The sequence below is a fragment of the Chanodichthys erythropterus genome, chromosome 17 (genome assembly GCF_024489055.1).
Source record: "Chanodichthys erythropterus isolate Z2021 chromosome 17, ASM2448905v1, whole genome shotgun sequence".
NCBI classification, from domain to species: Eukaryota; Metazoa; Chordata; class Actinopteri; order Cypriniformes; family Xenocyprididae; genus Chanodichthys; species Chanodichthys erythropterus.
This window is the reverse complement of record NC_090237.1, coordinates 5,056,065-5,071,882: the sequence shown is the minus strand read 5'-3', so window position 1 is coordinate 5,071,882 and position 15,818 is coordinate 5,056,065. Positions and strand designations below refer to the sequence as shown.

At 36.4% G+C, this 15,818-nt stretch overlaps 1 protein-coding gene across 4 annotated transcripts in view; it reads left to right on the top strand.

Moving 5' to 3' along the window:
• The first annotated feature begins 361 nt into the window (after positions 1-361).
• Positions 362-15,818, top strand: part of LOC137004419 (NACHT, LRR and PYD domains-containing protein 3-like) — a 31,752-nt gene continuing 16,295 nt past the window's right edge. For 2 of the 4 annotated variants that reach the window (XM_067364717.1, XM_067364714.1), the window contains exons 1-4: positions 362-496; positions 576-780; positions 6,998-7,111; positions 7,209-9,017. In XM_067364717.1, coding sequence (XP_067220818.1) covers positions 731-780; positions 6,998-7,111; positions 7,209-9,017 — 1,973 coding nt within the window. In that variant the 5' untranslated portion in view covers positions 362-496; positions 576-730. The remainder of the gene's footprint in view (positions 497-575; positions 781-6,997; positions 7,112-7,208; positions 9,018-15,818) is intronic. The other 2 variants (XM_067364716.1, XM_067364715.1) reach the window with 2 other exon arrangements.

Genomic DNA, 15,818 nt, shown 5'->3' with positions numbered 1-15,818 from the left:
AATATATGCACATTGCAGATAATCAATCACTAGTTGCCTGAGGCTATTAATATGTTTTGTTTGTTTTTTAAATAAAACGAAAAGAGGCAGAGTGGTGTTTTATAAGACATTTCGTGTTATCGTTGACTAAAATATACATACATAGATAACCGGAGAAGTCAGAGCGAGCTGAGTGACGTTATCAAGTACGCTGCTCTGCAGAATCTCCGGACTTTTGTTTTCCCGTTCACGGGAGTTCGTTCTCCTGAGTCGAACTTTCCAAGTCATAACCATCTATGGTCCTAACTACCAAAGACGCGAGTCCGAACTTTGCGAACTGGGACAGTCTTGCGCACGCACTTCCTGTCGCGTGCACGAGCTCTCAAGTGGCCAGTGCCGCAAGTATGTGTATATGGACAAGGCATAAATGAACACAGTTGATGTTTCGCCATTTGTAACAACCAGGAATATTCTACAACAGGAATATCGGTGTGTTTTAGAGGAACCTTTATAAAAGGTAAGTCGTGAATTTAGATACTTGATAGAAAATGTGGAGGAGTTTTATATTGTTTTGTGTTTTCTGTGGTTTATTTCAGCATTTGTGTGAACATACAATAACATTGTGTATTTGAGTGAACGCCGCGTCTCTTGATCCTGTCTGAGGAAAAGCTGAATTATTGTGTTTGTACAAGATCTTCCATCCAGAGTCAGTGTTGGAGATCAGATTCTGTTTCAACTGTTCAGATTCATCATGGATGACACACAAACATCCAGAGATGAAGATTTTTCTCCAGAATGCAGGTACTTTGAATAAACACTAGATAAATATCTTAAGATATTTTGATATTTTGTTAAGATGTAAAAAGATGTTTGATGATAAATGCTTATAAGACCTTGGGCCATATTTTAACTATCTAAGCTCATGGTCTAAAGCTCACGGCACTCAGGGTGTGTCCGAATCCACTTTTGGGGATCCACTATAAGGACGGGGAAATGGTCGGTGCGTCCGGTGTCGTGTAATATTAAGTTTCTGTGGGAAATCTGTTCCAGTGGGTGGAGTTACCTGAATATTCATGATATTTCCCCTGTTGTGGGCGTGGCCTTGAGACAACATAGACGAATGGAACTGAAAATATTAGTGATTAAATCAAACTCTTTTAATGGATTATTTCGAAACGGTAATGACGATTCAATGTTAAGCATTAACTGCAACAGATGACATTTTCAAAACTATGAATATATTGTGAAATATGATAAATCTGTACTGTTTTGCCCGATTGATTACAGACACAGGAGAGCAAACAATCAGCGAATAACCCATGATCGTACTGTTTATAACTATTTGATGTCTTTTATCTTTTTTTTTTATTATTATTATTTCATCTGAGGTTTTCAATTTAATTTAAATATTTTGGTTAGTAGCATGTATACCCTTTTGCCATTCAGTGACAACAGTAGGTACAGTAGAGTGTTTACAACAATGCCTGAAATAAACTTCTATTTATCTATGCCCTAATAAAATGTATATAAACTATCCTGGTGTGAGCATTTGTGTCTTTCTTAATTTATTTTATAGCCAGTGTTTCCAAGCCTGCACAACCACGTCAGTAAGGCTCAAACTTCCTTTAGGTCATTCCACGAAATCGGTGCCTTTTCAACTTTGAAAAAAATAAAAAAATAAAATAAGGTTAATTTAAAAAAAAAAAAATTAAACCTATGAAATGAAGACAACTTTAAATGACAAGAAATTGCATTGTGCCATCTCAGGCTATACTTTTTTTTATTTTATTAGTACTTTTCGTCCTCATGTTTTGATATTTTTGTCAACCCTGTTAGAGACATAATCATCACTATATACTACAGTTTTAATTAGAACTATGTAATAGTTTTTACATATATGAGCAGTATTTTTGTCCCTTTTTTCACTGGGGTTGTTTCAAATTTGGTATTTTTTAAAGGTGCCCTAGAATTAAATATTGAATTTATATTGGCATAGTTAAATAACAAGAGTTCAGTACATGGAAAAGACATACATTGAGTTTCAAACCCCATTGCTTCCTCCTTCTTATGTAAATCTCATTTGTTTAAAAGACTTCCGGAAAACACGCAGATCTCAACATAACACCGACTGTTACGTAACAGTCGGGATCATTAATATGTATGACCCCAATATTTGCATATGCCAGCCCATGTTCAAGGCATTAGACAAGGAAAGGCAGTATTAACGTCTGGATCTGTGCACAAACATGGTAAACCAGCAAGAACAACAGCGAAAAATGGCAGATGGAGCATTAATAACTGACATGATCCATGATAGCATGATATTTTTAGTGATATTTGTAAATTGTCTTTCTAAATGTTTCATTAGCATGTTGCTAATGTACTGTTAAATGTGGTTAAAGTTACCATCGTTTATTACTGTATTCATGGAGACAAGAGCCGTCGCTATTTTCATTTTTAAACGTGCAGTCTGTATAATGCATAAACACAACTTCATTCTTTATAAATCTCTCCAACAGTGTAGCATTAGCCGTTAGCCACAGAGCATATAGCCTCAAACTCATAAAGAATCAAACGTAAACATCAAAATAAATACTTTACTCACATAATTCGAAGCATGCATGACGAACATCTTGTAAAGATCCATTTGAGGGTTATATTAGCTGTGTGAACTTTGTAAATGCACTGTAATATAATCGAGAGCTCGTGTGGCAGGGAGCAGGCGAATTAAAGGGGCGGCGCGCTGCCAAAATCAGTGTATAGTTAATGATGCCCCAAAATAGGCAGTAAAAAAAATTAATTAAAAAAAATCTATGGGGTATTTTGAGCTGAAACTTCACAGACACATTCAGGAGACACCTTAGACTTATATTACATCTTGTGAAAAAGCATTCTTGGGCACCTTTAAATCTTATATTTGTCATTCAGATGACCAAAAACATCCTAATTTTAAAGGCTGATCACCTGTCAATTAAGAAAAATATATATATTTACAAGAGAGATATTAAAAGAAGGGCTTTGTCCAAAACAAAATAATGTGATTGTTACAGCTGAAAAACTTAAAAGGCAATTTCAAATATTATTTTTACATTATTTATGAAATTAATGAGAGTAACAGGATTGACATAATGGTAACAGGACTGACCAGAGTAACAGGGATGGTGGGACACACATTCTTCAGCATACAATCTACTTATTTTTTTACATTATACTATAAAGTTTCTTACTTTTTAATTTACATTATATTGTATTGCATTTACTTTTACATGGCTGTATTAGTGAAACATTACATTTCTAAGAGATCAAGAGCCTTATTTATAAAATGTTGGACAGAAACCGTCCTAAATTTGATCTTACGATCATTTCTCAGATGTGCGTATTTGAGATTCTTAGAATGAATGTAAACATAGAAAACGAGCATATGTCTCTCTTTCAGATGTGAAATATATAGCCTAAATCGCAAATAATCTTGAACTTGTGCACAGCTGAATGGTTTCAGATATCTGCATTATAAACAACACCTAATTAATGTCATTTAACGAGTTCGTTTGCCCATATAATCTTTAGGATATTAGGTTAGCTAATTTGGCTTGCTGTCCACTGAGGAGGGGCTCGATGAAGCATCTTCAACTCGAGCTCTGATACACCCCCCAGTGAATAAATATAGGATGTGATTACATAGGGCAAGGTACCTGAAATGAAGGTGGAGTTTGGGGAGGTGGAGGGATGCTGAAACAGCTGAGACTGAAGAGAGGTAAGCAGCTGCTTATATGCTCTGGCTGTTGATTGGAAGATTAGATGGGCTCGCTCCTCCCTAAATTACGTTTAGGAACTTCACCTAAATCTGACAAGGAAAAGTGTGTACTGTACGGCTGTTCAGACTCTGATGTGGCGCTAAGCACTTTTTCACGTTTTTATAAATATGAGCGTTGGTGTAGATTTAACACTCTTAAGATCAAATCTGTGCATATGCACATTTATGAATATTTTAAGGCTACTGTAATTAGACCCATGCGTCCATACCGGTAGGTTTTGTCTGTGTCAGTGTGTCCCCTCACAGAACTTAAAATATACACTGCCCGGCCAAAAAAAAGGTTGTTGTTTGGATTTTAATAGGTAAATACTTAAGAATCTATGAATGGATCATTATTACAGTGATTATTATGTTTCTAGCATGTTATATGTTTGGCAATGGTTCTTTTAACCCTAAGAGATGTAGTGTGTAGCTTTTCTTTTCTTAAACAAATGTGTTGAAAGATGTATCACGGCCATTTTCCAGAAAGACAATGCCAACATTCAACAGGGTTAACTGTGAAAGAATGGTTCACAGAGCACAAAGAATCATTTTCACATAGGAAATGGACACTTCTGAGTCCTGACTTTAACCTCAGTGTAAGTCTTTGGGATGTGCTGGAGGAGACTTTACAGAGTGCTCACCTCTTGCATTGTCAATACAAGATCTTGACCAAAAATGTATGAACCTCCTGATGGAAATGACATCAGAACATCAGAACACAAAAAGTGTTGTAGTACCTAACCAGCAGGAGAGCAGTGAAGTATGAACTAAATTTGGTGACAGTACGTGTGTTACAGTGAAGTTATTGAGTATTTTTCATAATATAAAATTAGCAAAAGGGTTTTGGGTTTTGCACTTTTCAGACGGTCCCTTCAGTCGTGTATCTCCACCGCCTGCTCATAGAGACCAATTTATTATAAAGCACATTTGAGGAAAATTGGGTTGTTGTAGCTTGTTGTCTAGGTTACTATGATTGGAAGTAGCTGCATTTGTGTTTTAACTACGTTTATTTCACGAGTTATTGATCTGGGAAGCTCAAATCTGTGAATATATTGCCAACTTTACTGAACTGCTTGACATAAGCACTGACTGCATTTCTTTATATTTGAGTCCAACAAGTTCAAACTCTAAGAGCTGTGCATTATTTGTGTGCATTAATAATGTATGCTACTAACTGAAACACTACTGCCAGCCAGCGGGACATTAAAGAGGAAGTGTTTGTCCGAGCTCACAGCAAGGCAACGATTATATCTTTGCGAGGGAACGCAAAAGTTTTGCGAGGGAATGCAAAAGATTTGAAAAAAAAAATAAAATCCTCCCATCCCAATTTTTTTTCCACCAGCACTTAAAATTTCCCTCCTTCCTAATTTCTTTTCCCACCACCACGTCCCTTTAGGGGCTCTGTAAAAGTTAAAGGGTTATTGTATCCATCACATTTTATTTCTTTCTTTCTTTCTTTCTTTCTTTCTTTCTTTCTTTCTTTCTTTCTTTCTTTCTTTCTTTCTTTCTTTCTTTCTTTCTTTCTTTTTTAACAAAGCAACATCAAAATCTTTCCACACCTATTTGGGAATCACTAGTCTTCAAGTACTAATCGATTATAATAGATTAAAGGTATAGTTCATCCAAAAATGTTGTCATCATTTACTCACCCTTTCGAAACCAGTATGTTTTCTTTTCTTCTGTGAAGAAGATATTCTGAAGAACATTGGGAACCAATAGAACTAATTTTGGTGCCCATTGCCTTTTTTTATTTTATTTAAGAGTAAAATACAGTTTAGAGAAATAACAACTACTAATATATTACTAAATATTTCTTACACACACACTTTCATGTTCACTGTTCTCTGTTGTTGGTTAATGTGGCATGCAGGTAAACAAATTAAATATCTTTTTTAGTGTTTTATTTGATTATTTTGTACAGTTGTATGCTTTTTATCAACTCTAACAAAGCAAAATTAAGTGAATGTCTGCTGTCTGAGATTATTAAAACAGGGCCTTGGCACTCAATGAGAACAGCCTCCATGTATGTCCAGCTTTTATAAAATAGAATAATATTCTTGAGGTAACTGCTGGCCTATATAAGAAAGACTGGGTCATCAGAACAATGCTTTAAACATTTATACACTGTATTATATAATAATGTACAAATTGCAATGTTTATGATGAAGAAAGATTAATAAAACATTCTCCTCAGGTATGTGTTTTATGTAGTTAACAGAAACACTGGCTATATGCGAAATAAACAAGAAATTAAGGATGACTCACAACAGGCTAGCTTATAAACATTTTAATAGGGCACAAGTAATAAACTGTACTATCTCAGATTAGAATAGGTTTTTCACTCATTTGAAAATGTCAACTGTTGCAGTTAATGCTTAACACTGAATCTTCATTACCATTTCAAAATAATCCATTAAACGAGTTTGATTTGAGCACTAATATTTTCAGTTCTATTTGTCTGCATGTTGTCTCAAGGCCACGCCCACAGCAGGGGAAATAATATGAATATTCACATATGCTCCACCCACTGGAACAGTTTTTCACAGGAACTGAATTTTACACAACACCGGCGCGTTGTCTAAAAGGGTTGTCCCTATTCTCTTATGAGTCATGGGTGTGTTTTGGGCATAATGTGCAATAAACCAACTAGAGTCTCGTTTCCCATTCCCTTTAAAAGCCAGTTGCACTCGCGCCATGGCGGATTCGCTATTTATATGGCGGAATTAGCAAGCAGAAAAACTGAACGCGTCTATAGTGAGGAAACGAATCTGCTTGTGTGCAAGGTTAAAGCACGTGAAAAGACCATCTACGGGACAAGCCGGATTCCACCAAAGCATTTTTATCATTATGCACACAATAATAATTTTTTACATTGTAATCATTTTATTTTTAATATTTGGCATGTTTGTGTGCTGCTGCGCGTCCCTGTGTGTGTAGTAAGCAGAATGTACGTGCGTTGTGCACCCGCTTTTAGGCGCATATATGCGCCATTGACTTTAGACCAGGTTTCAGTTGGTAAATGGCGCAGTCTATTTAGTAACGCTCCAACAATGCGCCTGAACACAACTTGTTTTTAGACCACACGAATGGACGCAAATGCATTTGCTATTTAAACAACATGGCGCAGGACGTGAAAATGATACATTGAGCCGGGTGTATGATATAGGGCCCCTTATCTTAACGTTATTACAATCATAAATTATCAAATCTGTTCTGTTATAGTTCAGTTCATCAGAAGAGATCAGAACCAGAGTCCAGCTGTCTGTTTATGAAGAGCGACGAGTCTATGAATCCACCAATATTGTTTAAGAGTGGAGATACACAGACTGATCTGAGGTATAACGTTTCTGTAAAAGATATGCATTGATTATGATACAGAATGTAAAAAAGACATTATTAACTCATGTAATCGTGTGGTATTCTAATATTACAGCCATGAAGTCCTCGACAGGTTTAGATCAAATCTGATGAAGAAGTTTGAGTGTCTGTATGAGGGAACAGCACAGCAGGAAAACCCAACACTCCTGAATGAGATCTACACAGAGCTCTACATCACAGAGAGTGAGAGTGGAGAGATCAGTAATGAGCATGAGGTGAGACAGATTGAGACACAATCCAGGAGAGCAGCAACAGAGGACACACCGATCCAATGCAATGACATCTTTAGACCTTTACCTGGACAAGACAAACCCATCAGAACTGTGCTGACAAAGGGAGTCGCTGGCATTGGAAAAACAGTCTCTGTGCAGAAGTTCATCCTGGACTGGGCTGAAGGGAAACAGAATCAGGACGTCCAGCTCATATTTCCACTTCCTTTCAGAGAGATCAATTTGATGAAGGACAAAACACTCAGTCTTTCAGATCTTCTTCATGCCTTTTTCCCTGAAACAAAAGAAATGGAAATATCCAGTGACAAATATAAAGTGTTGTTCATCTTTGATGGTCTGGATGAGTGTCGTCTGTCTCTGGATTTTCAGAGCGATGTGAGGTTGTGTGATGTAAGTGAATCAGCCTCAGTGGATGTGCTGCTGATGAACCTCATTGTGGGGAATCTGCTTCCCTCTGCTCTCATCTGGATCACCTCCAGACCAGCAGCAGCTGATCTCGTCCCCTCTGAGTGTGTCCATCGAGTGACAGAGGTACGAGGCTTCAATGAGCCACAGAAGGAGGAATACTTCAGGAAGATAATCAGTGATCAGAGTCTGGCCAATACAATCATCTCACACCTGAAGTCATCAAGGAGCCTCGACATCATGTGCCACATCCCAGTGTTCTGCTGGATCTCAGCCGCTGTTCTAGAGAAGATGTTGAACGAAGCAGAGAGTGGAGAGATTCCCAAGACTCTCACTCAAATGTACACACACTTCCTGATCCTTCAGACCAACATCAAACATGAGAAGGACTTTGAGAAGAACGTGACAGATGAAGACATGATCCTCAAACTGGGGAAAGTGGCTTTTCAGCAGCTTGAAAAAGGCAATGTGATCTTCTATGAGGAAGACCTGAGAGAGTGTGGCATTGATGTGACAGAAGCATCAGTGTACTCAGGATTGTGCTCTCAGATCTTCAGAGAGGAGTTTGGCTGGTATCAGGGGAAAGTCTTCTGCTTTGTTCACCTGAGCGTTCAGGAACATCTAGCAGCTCTATATGTGCACCTCTCCTGTACAAACTACAACAGAAATGTGTTTGAGCCAATCACCAAACAGAGTTTGTGGTCTAAAGTTAAGGACTTTTATAAACACAATTCATCAAAACATGTTTCATTATCTGAGCTGCATCAGAGAGCTGTGAATGAGGCCCTACAGAGTAAAAATGGACATCTGGACCTTTTCCTGAGGTTTCTTCTGGGTCTGTCAGTGGAGTCTCATCAGATTCTCCTTCAAGGACTAATGAAACAGAGAAGAAGCAGATCTGACAGCAGTGAGAAAACAGTTAAGTACATCAAGATGAAGATCAGGTCCATTGACTCTCCAGAGAAATTCATCAATCTGTTCCACTGTCTGAATGAACTGGGTGATCATTCACTAGTGGAGGAAATACAACAGTATCTGAAATCTGGAAGAATAGAGGAAGCCAAACTCTCTTCATCTCAGTGGTCAGCTGTAGTTTTTGTGTTGTTGACCTCAGAGAAGAAGCTGGATGTGTTTGATATTAATACATTTGTTGGAGGATACGATAAATCTAAAAAACTGAAGGTTTTTCTGAAGCTGCTGCCTGTGATTAAAGAATCCAGATCAGTTCAGTAAGTATCTTTGAGAACAATCACTTCACTGTTAAAACTTTAAAAGAATAAGTAAGGAATAATTGACTCCGGGCCGTTGAATTATTAGAAAATAATGCACAACCAAATTGGTAATGCGGCCATGACTCGAAGTGGATTTTCTAATAATTCAACGGCCCAGAGTAAATTATTCTGCTTATACTACAGTTACCACACCTCAAAACATTGTTCTGATGTTGTATTTCAAGACATTTGTCATGTTCTTGTCCTTAAAACACTCTTGTGTGGGACTAATTTCTTACGCAGCTTATCCCAATCCTCCGTTGCTAATTCCAAAGTGTAATTTCAGAACTAGTAACGGAGGCTTGAGCCATTGATAGCAGAATAATACAGTTATTAATGCAGTTGAGAGAGAGAGAGACATTTGACATTACAAACACTTTATTTTACCATCATATTATAAAAAAACATTTTTATAATTGAAAATACTCAATAACAATTAATAATAAATACAATATGTAACTTCTAACCAATATTGATTTCATCAAATTTTCAACAATACCAATGAAACACTAATTTATCATCATCATTCACATAAATAAAATTAACATTTATGCACCACTTCCTTTTAAAGATTAACATATCATTATTCATTTTATAAAATTCATACTCCATTTTAACTCTTGATTCCCTCAAGGCTTTAAACAATTCTTCTATATTTATTCCTCCTCCAATTTCAATTTTATATGCTTTCCAAATAGTTAACTTTGCCTGACCAATTAAAAAATCGGAGAAGGTACAGCACTCACTTTGAGACTTAAAATATTTAAACCCAAAAATGAATATTGTTTTTGAAAAGTTCCAACCAAAACCTTTAAAGATGTTCTCCAAAAGATCCAAAAGAGGTATAATTCTGTAACAATCAGAAAAGATATGAAAAACAGTATCTGGTACATTACAAAATGTGCAAACTGAAGATATGTTAAGGTTGCACTTTCGTTTTTGTTGCTAATGCACAATGCATGATACGCCATTGTAAAATCTCCTGATCGTTTTGGCAATGGACTTTTATAAAACAAATGCCATGAAGGTGATTGTATATCAGGGACAGATAGACAACTCCTCCATTTTGTGTCTATCTTATCCTTGAAATGTTCACAAATCATAACTTCACACATGCTATATACAAATGTCGCTTATTACTTTCTGAAAAGGACATATGTTGAAGCTCTCGTAAAGAAAAAAGTTGTCTTACAGACCAATTTTCCTGCCAATTATGTGGTGTAACAAATACTTCAGGAAAAGAACATTGATTTGAACCACCAACAAAAAAATCTTAAAGAAACATATTCAATGATGTAGGAAATGATGATTTTAACTTTCTTAAAACATTTTTCACAATCCTTTCTGACCTTCTCCACATTTGTTTAGTAATGTCTTGTACAGAAGACCTTTTATTTTGCTCTGTGTCAATTAAATCTCCCAATTTTAAAACACCAGATGAAATAAGTGTTGATTTCAATATTTGGCAAATAAGATTGATGACATAACCATGAATTATAAAAAAAAAAGTAGTTCTTCGAGACCAAAATGATTCTCTCTTTCCACATTAAATATACTCCATGCTTTTAATACAGATTGATAGAAACCATTTACACTAAACCTTTCAATTAGATTATTAGATATTAGGAATAATTGTCAAGTTCCATTTTACTAACAGCTCGTAATACTGCTAAACCAAACATAATCCATGGCTGCGGTTTAGTGTTATAAAGCAGTTTTTGAGCCGATTATAGTCTCATAGCTTTCCATTTAGAGGTTAAATCAATGAGACCTTGACCACCCTCAATCACGGGTAAATTCAGTATGCCTGGAGGAAGCCAATGATGCCCTCCCCAGAAAAAAGTTCACAAAATGTATCTGGAGCAACTGTAAAAGTCCTGCTGGAGGATCTAAAACAGCCAGTCGGTGCCACAACATTGAAGCAGCTAAATTGTTTACCACTAAAACTCTGCCTCTATATGATAACTGTGTTTGAATCCAACTCCATCTCTTTAATCTTCCCAGTATCTTTTCAACTACTTCATCCTAGTTCTTCATCATAAATTGTGGAGTTCCAAAAAGAATTCCAAGGATTTTCAATCCCTCTGTATTCCAGTGGCATTGTTGTGGGAGATGAGGTGAAGCTTCTTCCTGCCACTGACTAAAAAGTAATGCTTCTGTTTTATTCCAATTTACACGTGCTGAAGATGCTTTTTGAAAATAATCCAGATGCTTGCTCAGTTGAAAGATATTTTCTTGAGATCTGACCGTAACATTGTTAGTAACATAGGCAATAAGCCTAACTGTAGTAGTTTCCGATATATTGGGATTGAGATACCTTGCAACTCTTCCCTTAGAACAATTAATAAAGGTTCTATAGATATTACATATAATAGTCCTGAGAGGCTGCATCCTTGTCTTACACCTCTATGCACAGGAAAGGGTCTTGTTAAAATTCCATTTATCTTCAGAATGCTGTAAATATCTGTATAAAGTATCTTAATCCATGAGATGAACTGTTCTCCAAATCCAAAAGCTGATAAGTCATTAAAAAGATAACCATGGTCGACTCTGTCGAATGCCTTTTCCTGGTCAAGTGACAAAAGGCCTACATCAAGTCCATATATCTCAGTAAGATGTAATAAATCACACACAAGAATGTTTTAAAATGCAATAAGACTCTTCATGAATTATAGAAGCCATAACCTTCATCAAGCGATTTGTTAGTGCCTTTGAAAGTATCTTATAATCTATCCCTAAAAGGGAGATGGGACGCCAGTTCTTCAAAACTCCTAAATCTCCTTTCTTTGGCAATAATGTTATTACAGCTCTTCTACAACTGAGAGGAAGAGTTTTTGATTTTTCACATTCAAGAAATACACCATGTAAATCTGGTCCAATCAATGACCACGAAGCCTTATAGAATTCAGAGGTCAGTCCATCCAATCCTGGAGATCGTCCTGCAGACTGTTGTTTAACAGCCGCACTCAATTCTTCAAATGAAAGTGGCTTTTCTAATTGTATCTTCTCATCTTCAATTTATTTTGGAATTTAACCAAGAAAAAAATCCATTGCTTCAAAATCGCAGGATTAAGCGCTATAAAGTTCTTCATAAAAAGACAAAACTTGCGAAATAATTTCTCTCTTCTCTGTTGTCTCTCTTCCATCAGGTAATTTAAATTTTATTAATTAATTTCTTTTCTTGAACCTTTCTTTCCAAACCAAAAAAGAATGATGTTGAACAGTCCATGTTGTTAAGTTGAGTAAATCTTGTTTGTACAATTGTTCCTTGATATCTTTCTTCAAACAAATTTTTCAAAAGAAAATTATGTTGTTCAAGCAAATCCACACTTCTTGTTCCTTCTCTTTCACTTATGGAGCCATTCAATCTCATAATTTCTTGCTCCAGCTGTTCAATTTTCTTCTGGATTTCTTTTGTATTTTTTACATACTGTTGACAAAATGACTGATTTTTACATACTGTTGACTTGAATTTTCCCAATGTCCCACCATTGACTTAGGGACTTTAACTCTGTCTTTCTCTCTCTCTCCAAAAGAAAGTGAATAAACGCACAAATGTACGATCTTGCAACAAACTGTTGTTGAATTGCCAATAGGATTTATAAGTATTGTTCCATGTTGAGACTATGACAGAGACATAATAATGATGAGAAATTGGTGTAGGATTAATTTTACTTTCAAAGAATTTTCCTCTTCTACATTTCTGAATGTATATCCAATATACATATATACATACTTATTTTCCGCGATATTATATTGGAATTTGTTTTTAGCCATGTATACTGCCAACATTTAGGGAAAGATTATCTCCGCACATCTGTAAGTGAATGAAATGTTATCACCTTCTTAAGAGCTTCTGCTGAATTTGGGTGGGGTTCATCATGATTCCTATCAACTGTATGTGTTACAGTGCTGGTGTGTATAGACGAGGCAAATACAGAAAGCCACAATCAGTAGGCTTTAATGACAACAAGGAGCAGAGAAACTACTACACAAGCAACTATACAACAACAAGAACAGACAAGGAGTGAAGGGAGCGAGTCCATATAAAGGGTGTGCAGATGATGATGTTCAGGTGCAGGTGATCCGTGATGATGGGGAGATGGCGAGGGAAGTGAGTGCAGGTGTGGAGACAGTGCATTCTTCTTCTGATTTAACAAGTACATCTGGTGTTATAGGAAGTGTTCCCGGTTCCGGCTGACCTAATTTATGCAGCCTAATAATCCTTCAACGGATTTGAAAATATAAATTGATAATGTGTTATGTGTATGCCAGGTTAAAGAGATGCGTTTTTAGTCTAGATTTAAACTGACAGAGTGTGTCTGCATCCCGAACGATGTTAGGAAGATTGTTACAGAGTTTAGGTGCTAAATAGGAGAAGGATCTACCGCCTGCAGTTGATTTTTATATTCTAGGTATTATCAGCTGGCCTGAATTCTGAGATCGCAATAAATGTGAAGGACTATAATGCATTAAGAGCTCGCTCAGGTACTGGGGTGCTAAACCATTTAGAGCTTTGTAAGTAATTAGCAAGATTTTAAAATCTATACAATGTTTAACTGGAAGCCAATGCAGTGTTGACAGAACTGGGCTAATATGGTCATACTTCCTAGTTCTAGTAAGAACTCTAGCTGCTGCATTTTGTACAAGCTGTAGTTTATTTATCAGGCGAGCAGAACATCCACCCAGTAGAGCGTTACAATAATCTAGTCTTGAGGTCATGAACGCATGAACTAACTGTTCTGCATTCTTCATTGAGAGCATATGTCGTAGTTTAGATATATTTTTAAGATGGAAGAATGCAGTTTTACAGATGCTAGTAACATGGCCTTCAAATGAAAGATTGGTATCAAAGAGCACACCCAGGTTCTCAACCTCTTAAACTCTGCCAACCCGGATAAGGGATGAAACTACGTCATAATTCATGTGTTACTGCTGTTTTATATTAAACCTGTAGTCTAACTGATGGCGAAGACTTAACAGAGCAGCCATCAAATGTTAGACAGTATTCTAGGTTATTACGTGAAGAAGTTTTTGGTCCAAAAATTAGAATCTCTGTTTTTTTTCTGAATTTAGTTGTAGGAAATTACTAGTCATCCAATTTTTTATATCATCTATGTATTCCGTTAATTTTGTGAATTGGTAAGTTTCGTCAGGGCGCGAAGAAATATAGAGCTGAGCATCATAAGCGTAACAATGAAAACTAACGCCATGCTTCCTAATGATATCTCCCAAGGGTAGCATGTACAGAGTAAAAAGCAATGGTCCAAGTACTGAGCCTTGCGGTACTCCATATTGAACTTGTGATATGGAGTTGCGATATGACCTCACTTCGTTTACTACTACAAACTGATAACTGTCAGATAAGTATGATTTTGAACCATGACAATGCAATTCCACTAATGCCAACATACAAACCCGATTCCAAAAAAGTTGGGTCACTGTACAAATTGTGAATAAAAAAGGAATGCAATAATTTACAAATCTCATAAATATATTTTATTCACAATAGAATATAGATAACATATCAAATGTTGAAAGTGAGACATTTTGGAATGTCATGCCAAATATTGGTTCATTTTGGATTTCATGAGAACTACACATTCCAAAAAAGTTGGGACAGGAAAAGTTAAATGTACATATAAGGAACAGCTAGAGGACCAATGTGCATCTTATTAGGTCAATTGGCAACATGATTGGGTATAAAAAGCCTCTCAGAGTGGCAATGTCTCTCAGAAGTCAAGATGGGCAGAGGATCATCAATTCCCCCAATGCTACGGCGAAAAATAGTGGAGCAATATCAGAAAGGAGTTTCACAGAGAAAAATTGCAAAGAGTTTGAAGTTATCATCTACAGTGCATAATATCATCCAAAGATTCAGAGAATCTGGAACAATCTCTGTTCGTAAGGGTCAAGGCCGGAAAACCATACTGGATGCCCGTGATCTTCGGGCCCTTAGACGGCACTGCATCACATACAGGAATGCTACTGTAATGGAAATCACAACATGGGCTCAGGAATACTTCCAGAAAACATTGTTGGTGAACACAATCCACCGTGCCATTCGCTGTTGTTGGCTAAAACTCTATAGGTCAAAAAAGAAGCCATATCTAAACATGATCCAGAAGTGCAGGCGTTTTCTCTGGGACCACATACTGCATCAATTACAACATCATGGCTGCGTAGAATAAGGATCCGGGTACTGAAATGGCCAGCCTGCAGTCCAGATCTTTCACCCATAGAAAACATTTGGCGCATCATAAAGAGGAAGATGCGACAAAGAAGACCTAAGACAGTTGAGCAACTAGAAGCCTGTATTAGACAAGAATGGGAAACATTCCTATTCCTAAACTTGAGCAACTTGTCTCCTCAGTCCCCAGACGTTTACAGACTGTTATAAAAAGAAGAACCCAACTTTTTTGTGATGTGTTGATGCCATGAAATTTAAAATCAACTTATTTTTCCCTTAAAATTATACATTTTAACATTTCATACATTTACATTTCAGTTTAAACATTTGATATGTCATCTATGTTCTATTCTGAATAAAATATTGAAATTTGAATATTGAAGTTTTTATTCACAATAAAAAGTGTACAGTGTCCCAACTGTTTTGGAATCAGGTTTGTAATTTTCGAGTCTATTTAAAAGAATATTGTGATCAATAGTGTCAAATGCAGCACTAAGATCCAGTAACACTAATAGAGAGATACAACCACGATCTGATGATAAGAGCAAATCATTAGTAACTCTAATGAG